Source organism: Sinocyclocheilus rhinocerous, unplaced genomic scaffold (genome assembly GCF_001515625.1).
Source record: "Sinocyclocheilus rhinocerous isolate Xijiao unplaced genomic scaffold, SAMN03320098_v1.1 scaffold481, whole genome shotgun sequence".
NCBI classification, from domain to species: domain Eukaryota; kingdom Metazoa; phylum Chordata; class Actinopteri; order Cypriniformes; family Cyprinidae; genus Sinocyclocheilus; species Sinocyclocheilus rhinocerous.
The window spans coordinates 372,191-379,205 of NW_015657695.1; the positions used below are offsets into that span (position 1 = coordinate 372,191).

Sequence of the window (7,015 nt, forward strand, 5' to 3'; positions counted from 1 at the left end):
TGCTGTTTATCACTCAGTGACCTTAAAGGGATAGTTCACCCAAAAATGAACATTTGATGTTTATCTGCTTACCCCCAGGGCATCCAAGATGTAGGTGACTTTGATTCTTCAGTAGAACACAAATCTTGGATGCCCTGTGGGTAAGCAGATTAACATCAAATTTTAATTTTTGGGAGAACTATCCCTTTAAGAAAAGTTAATGTCTCAGAGTCTTAAAAGTGACAGGCCACCCAAAAAATTAATTTATGTCATCATTTACTCAGCCCTCGTGTTGTTCCAAACCCTTAAGACTTGTTTTCTTCTGTGGAATGATGGTAACCGAACAGTTTTTGTTGCCATTGACTTCCATTGTATGGACAAAATGTTCCATTTCTCAAAATGTCTTCTTGTATGTTCTACAGAAGAAAGAATGTCATACAGGTTTAGAAATGGCATGAGCGCGAGTAAACGATGACAGAATTGAGATTTTTGGGTGAACTACCACTTTAAAAAAACAAGAGATGAGGCTGCGGCCTTAATATGTCACTGCTACTTCATCAGACTCCTCTGCTCAGCGATGTCTTGACTGTAGATTTCTTTACTACAGGCGTCTTCATATATGTATAACCTAAGGGTCTTGACTTTGCATTGATGATGGAATGTCTGATTTGGTCCCATGTGTTATTATTGAAGACACAAACAATACAGCGACTGATGTGAAAGATCTATAAGACTTGGATGTAGTAAAAAGATCTGGTGTTTGTTTTGCTGGTTTCTAAGAAGTTTTAGAGATTTTGGATCTTTTTAAATGGTTCTATGATTGGTGTCCTATTGCTTAGCCTACAAAGTAAATCGGAGTATTTCACACACGAATGAGAGAGGACACGGAAGCTCACGGAGCATAAACAGAGAAGATTCAGACTACAAACAAGATTACTTCACAGTGATATCAACTGCAGCCAGTGGAGGAAACCTGGCAAGTGAATCTAATATTACATTAACAGTGCAAAACAAAACACCCTCTCTCTCCGTCGCACTCACTCAGATAAATCGAAAGCATCTCAGTAGACATTCAAACCAACACTGCAAACTTCTACTCGGATCAAGGTGCGAGGGACATGAGGAGCAGACAGACGGAGGGAGTATCTGTAAGATGGGCTCACTGTGGCTTCCCCAGCAAGTTGGACAGGAAATTGGATCCCTGGGTTCTGTTTTGGCCCCCCTGCCCCCCTCCAAATGGATCCAACTGGTTCAGCTCGGACTGATCCAACATCTCAAAGTCCTCGCCATCAAAGTCCAGGTCTGTGTCTAACTCCGAGCTCGACTGCTTCCTGTATCCCCTCGGAGCGGCTCCTGCCCGTGGGCCGCTCTCTCTCCGAGGGCCTTGCGGTGGGCGGGGCTGCATGGCTCCTGCGATGGCTGCCTGGATCATGTTGCTGGCGATGACCCCTGCCAGGTTACTAGTGAGGTCAGAGGTAGTATTTAGGGAGCCGAGGGAGATCTCAGGGTCGAAATCTTCCTGATCAGAGTCCATCTGGGTGTCCAGGTCCAGCAGGGCGGATGTAGAGCCGCGAGGGCCAGAGAGCGCGGCTGAGTTGAGACTGGGCAGCCCGATGCTGGCATCATCATCGTCCTCCATCAGAGTGGCATCTGGGTTGATGGAGGGGAAGTCTGGAAGCCCACAGGCAAATGATTCTTCTGGATCACTGTGTCTGTCTAGATCTATTAAAGTGAATAAATAAAGATTAAGATATTATAGCATGAAAAAAAATTATACCTTGGTCATCGACATAGCTCATTTTTGTCCTATTTATTAATTACTAAAAATGTATTATTTAATAAAAAAAAACAAAAAAAAAACAGTAATTTTGGGAAATATTGTTACAATTGAAAATAAAGACCTTTTTTTTATGTTAATATATTTTAAAATGTAGTTTATTCCTGTGATGTAAAGCTGAATTTTCAGCATCATTACTCCAGTCTTCAGTGTCACATGATCCTTCAGAAATCATTCTGATATGCTGATACATTTCTTAATAAATATTTATAAAAAATTAAATAAAAAATCTTACTGACCACAATCTTTTAAACAATATTGTATCAAAAACAGAATTCATGCATACAGTAATTTAATTTCGGAATTGATTTTGATATTTAGTTTTGTTTAATTAAATGTTTTTTCAACTTACTGATACACAAACAAAATAACCTTTAACCTTGAAAAATACATACATTAAAAAAACAATGATTTTGATTAGATGTGTACTCTCATAATCTATGAGTGAGGAAATATTTTATTACTTTTTACTTGATCGTTGCAGTCATTAAACTGAAGATTTTCTTTAAAATATTATAAAGGTTTTTCAATACCATATGAAACCAACGTGAATACAAATACAATGCACATTTCTAAGAACTTGTTGTGTTTTAAACCAGATTTGTTTTCTTCCTTTTCTTTACTGTAGACAATCTTGTCATTGACACACATACAAAGACTGAAAAAAGAGTCAAAGAGTAGAAGACGTCAAGGTGTCTTACCCTCTGAGCCCTCTGTGAGGGGTGTTTGACCCCTGGAGAGGTTAAAGGTGCCGTTATCCATGTACGACACCTCAGCATCCGAGTGCTCGGAGTCAGTCATTGCCAGTTCCTTAGCAACTGCTGCTTCATCAAACTACGGGTGCAGAATATTTAGAGAAGTGTGAGTGTATTAGAAAAAAACAATGATCTTCCAATTTGCTTTTTACTATCATGAACCCCTACAGACCCCCTAACCTCATGACCATGCAGCTGCTCTAAATCCCCGTGTTATAAATAACCCTGTTTCTGGGCTCACCGTTGGGCAGAATGCAGCCAGTTCTTCTTCGCTGTCACTTGCATCATCCGAGGTCCCGCTTCTGATGGGCTTACGAAGAACTGCAAACACAGAAGGGTAAACATTAGTTTGGTTAATCAAAACTTCTGAAAACTGTAATATACAGTAAAAGACAGATAACACATAGCTACAAGAGACATCAACTGGTCATGTTCACAAATGCTTATTGTAATATGTAACTGTCACATACAATTGAGAAACTGTGTCTGTCATAAAGTAATTCAAAGTTTCTGTACAACAATGTTCGGTATTACCTTATGTGTTGATTCATTCTTCAGCTAAAACAATTTTTTGTTAATTTTGTTCTACTGTCAAACAAGCAACTGCACATCACAGATATGCTACTGTATGCAATAGACCCTAGTCAGGTTAGATGCCATATGAATATTGAATGTCCAGATTTGTAGAATAAGAGCTAAATTACATGGAGAAGACTGTGATTTGGAGCTAAAAATGGCAGGAAATTTTTAATAGGAATCCACATAATCATACATTTTGTTTCAGGACAAAATATTTCCCCATGCAGATTTTGCACTGTGTTAAAATTTTACATGCAACTTCGCTGTGTTGACCAACAGAAAGCTGCTTGGTTTGAAAGTAACTTCTGTGTTAAGGGGCGGTCACACTAGACTTTGAACGTGCTAAATATTTTCGGACGCTGCTGCGAATATGGGCGGGAGCAGGATATGACAATAATAATACACTCGTGTATAATAATTATATTGTACTCTCTCTCTCTCTCTCTCTCTCTCTATATATATATATATATAAGGGATGCAACGATACCACTTTTTCCAGTACTCGCCCGATACCGATACTTTTATTTTTGGTACTTGCCGACACCGAGTACCGATACCCATATTTTTATTGCATTTGTACATTTTTTAAATATTGGGTACAGAAACCAAAAGGGTATGTATAATGTTAGTTGGTTAACTTCATTTATCAAATAGATACAGTCAAACCAAAATTTATTCAGACACCTGGCGCTATGGCTAAAATGAGTGCTTCCTCCATTTTTGAATTTCTGTACAGAAAGGTCACGCAGTGACATATCGATCTTCTACTGGTCACATGTCTTCACGTGATGCGAATTCACAGGTCAGAGTTCACTAAACTTGAACTTTGGAATGCAGCGAAATGCAAAATTTTTCGCATGAGCTTGCATTTCCGGTCTGACGCATTCGCATGCGTATGAATGGAAGTCAATGGTACGAAAAGTGCAGTGTGACCGCCCCTTTAGCTGTGCATCACTACATTATTAACAATACACAATGGACCTTTATGCCCACAAATTTTTAAAACTACATCTTCAGATATAGTCCTTAAAATACAAGATTTGTCTTCAGCATAACATCAGTCTGCACTTCAGTTTTATGGGACTCACACTGTATAGATCTACAGTGTACTTACACTGGTTGTCTATAGGCTTTGACAACATATATCCTTTGGCGCTGAAGTCCAGCCACTGCAGGGCCGGCTCCAGCTTCACACATGCACGCTGCCACAGCCGATAATACAGCGCCAATGGGCACAGCAACACACCCAGCACTGAGGGAGAGAAAGACAGAAAGTAAATATTTTGCAGTTGTTAAGGCGCTGGAGAGGATGAGCAAGCCCTGAAGGATTTCTGCTACTCACAAGCCATGTATGACAGCACCAGTCCAGGGATGTAGCTCCCCACCATGGCCACTGAGGTGAACAGGCCACAAACCAGCATACAAAACTGTAAAACAATGGAGTTTCATGATTTGATAAATGTTTAGCATTAAAACAAAAAACGTTGTATAATATATCAACAATATAATAATTCAACCTCATAAAGCAGTCATAAAAGCCATAATAATAATGAAAGGCCTTGAATTACACAAATGCAAAACAAAATGCATTGTGGTTGGTCACTTTACATGTTGCTTGGAAAGTCTCTTCCTGTCTAAGTGGGTGGCTCTTAGCCAGAAAAAAATCTGCAAACTGGACCAAACTATTTTCCGCAAGTCAGAAGTCTGGCTACACACAATATAGGGCTTATAACATCACTATGCAATCGTAACTAAATCGATTTTAATAGCGTTTCTGGTTTGGACGTAATCTCACCTTGCCTGGATTTTTCCGTTTGAACTGCACAATATCTGTTGCACAGGAAGAGCCCGTAACCCAAACTTCAGCCAGGTGGTGGCATAATTCAGGCACACTCAAAGTCCCAGGCTGCATTAGACCCCAGCTGATAGCCAATCAGAGAAGAGCAGAGAGAATTAACAATTACATTAAACAACTCTCAAGTCTCACACCACTGGAAAAACCTGAAAAAGAGTAAACAAATTGACATTACCTTTCATTCTCACTCTCATCTTGCTTTTTAACTGTAAAAGAACAAAAACAAACAATGTCAGGTACATTTGTGAGTATTACAAGTCTTTTTTCGCCATTTGCTTAATTACATTTTCACTTCCATCAGAAATATGAATATTTAGACAGGTTTTATGAGAGCAACACTTTTAAATTAGTATCTGGTTTGAATTCTTTTAAAGACTTCCCAGAATGTTGATCGAAAGCTAATAAGCCACTGTGTAACAGCTACATGCAAAATATTGATTCAGGTCGATACTGATCTCCTCCTGGAAATGCACTAGTAGGAACTGTCAATTTCATAACTTGCTAGGAGCTGAGTGAATGGGCAGGGAGAAAATGAAACTTGAGTGGGTCACAGCACAGGGAACACAGAGATTTTAATTACAGCCAATATGATTCATATTAAAATAATAAACAGATGGAAGAAAGATGAGGTCTTATAGGTAGGTAGTAGTTGTAGACAGGCAATAGAGGAAGGTCAGTTGTACCTCTGATCTTAGGCCAGATCTTATTCCTCCAAGTGTCGACACAAACAGCCAGAGCCAGACCTGATGCCAGCAGAAAAAGCAACCTCAAAGAGCTCAGAGCAAAAAACCTGAGAAGAGATCAGAAAGACTGTAGTCCATTATTTATACTCTCTTTTTAAATGTTTTCATCATGAAATAACCTTGAATAAAGGCTTTTTGATCATTTTTGTGAAGTGTCTTGTATCATTGTTTTTTATGGATTACAATGTGTGCTTTATACGGCATCAGCAGCTCTGTTGTGGAATCTCTGACCAAAACCTTGTGATGGCATCTGTCACGCATTTATCTTGCTGAATATATGAGGAAACCTTTGTTACACAGGTGTTTCCGGCCCCAGTGTCTTCCTGTGCAAATCTCAGAGACAGCGTGTGCTGCACAAGCAGTTGTGATTTCCGACAGTTTCGCTGCATGGCTAATTACTGCTATGTGCTACAGTACTTGGCTAAAAGGTGAGCCGCCACTGAGACCAGGCTGAATTCTACTGATCTCTCGGTGTGGAACCAGACAGCGAATGCTGTTTGATGACTGGATCAAACAGCATTCGCACATTGACCTGTCAAAACCACTACAACCAAATTTAAGTGGAGGGTTGAAATGTTCTGAGATGGTGGTGAGACTTTATTTCTGAATGGCCTGGGCTATGGTTAAAAAATGATCAATAAACATCTTTACAAGCACGGAAATGTCACAAGCGGTTCCTCTGCTGTTCACTGAGGCAAATAAAAGGAGATAATAAGATCAGGGAGAATATTTCTCTGATGGAGAGGGCGACTGCACTAAGTGAATGAAGACTGCATGCCTGAACGATAAAGAAAAAGAGAGTGAGCCATCCAACCTACAAAAAATTCTTCCCTGCACATCTTTCCCTCCTGAAGCATTTCATCTAAAGCTTTTCAGACTTATTGAGCACCCTTTATAGCAAATAGTCAACATGAAATCTCATTCCCAACTAATTTTACTTCTATAATGTCACATATTTCCATAAAAGGAGGCAAAATTATCAGGACTTTATCCATTAAGGATTTGAATAGGATGGCAAAAAGTGGGTGTTACGTATCAGTATGGAGCCTTAAAGCAAATTTGCATAACAAATTCTTAAATATTAATTTCAGACGAAGAGCACGTTGTACATTTCGATTAAAGTAGGGCTGCAAAACGATTGATCACATTCAAAATAAAAGTTTGTTTACATACAATATGTGTGTGTACTCTGTATATTTATTATACATACATGTGTATATTAAGGAAAAATGATAGAATTATATATAAAACATTTATATATATATAT

The 7,015-nt window shown here is 39.0% G+C and overlaps 1 protein-coding gene across 1 annotated transcript; it reads right to left on the minus strand.

Annotated features, from left to right (window-relative positions):
- Positions 1 to 434: 434 nt before the first annotated feature.
- On the minus strand, positions 435 to 5,800 carry LOC107721467 (reticulophagy regulator family member 3; the record flags this gene model as incomplete). The annotated part of the gene is made up of 8 exons (XM_016529475.1): positions 435 to 1,701; positions 2,518 to 2,650; positions 2,813 to 2,892; positions 4,265 to 4,402; positions 4,493 to 4,577; positions 4,946 to 5,072; positions 5,181 to 5,211; positions 5,689 to 5,800. Coding segments are annotated over 8 exons (1,269 nt in total), but the record flags the coding sequence as incomplete, so codon positions are not given.
- Between the last annotated feature and the right edge of the window lie 1,215 nt (positions 5,801 to 7,015).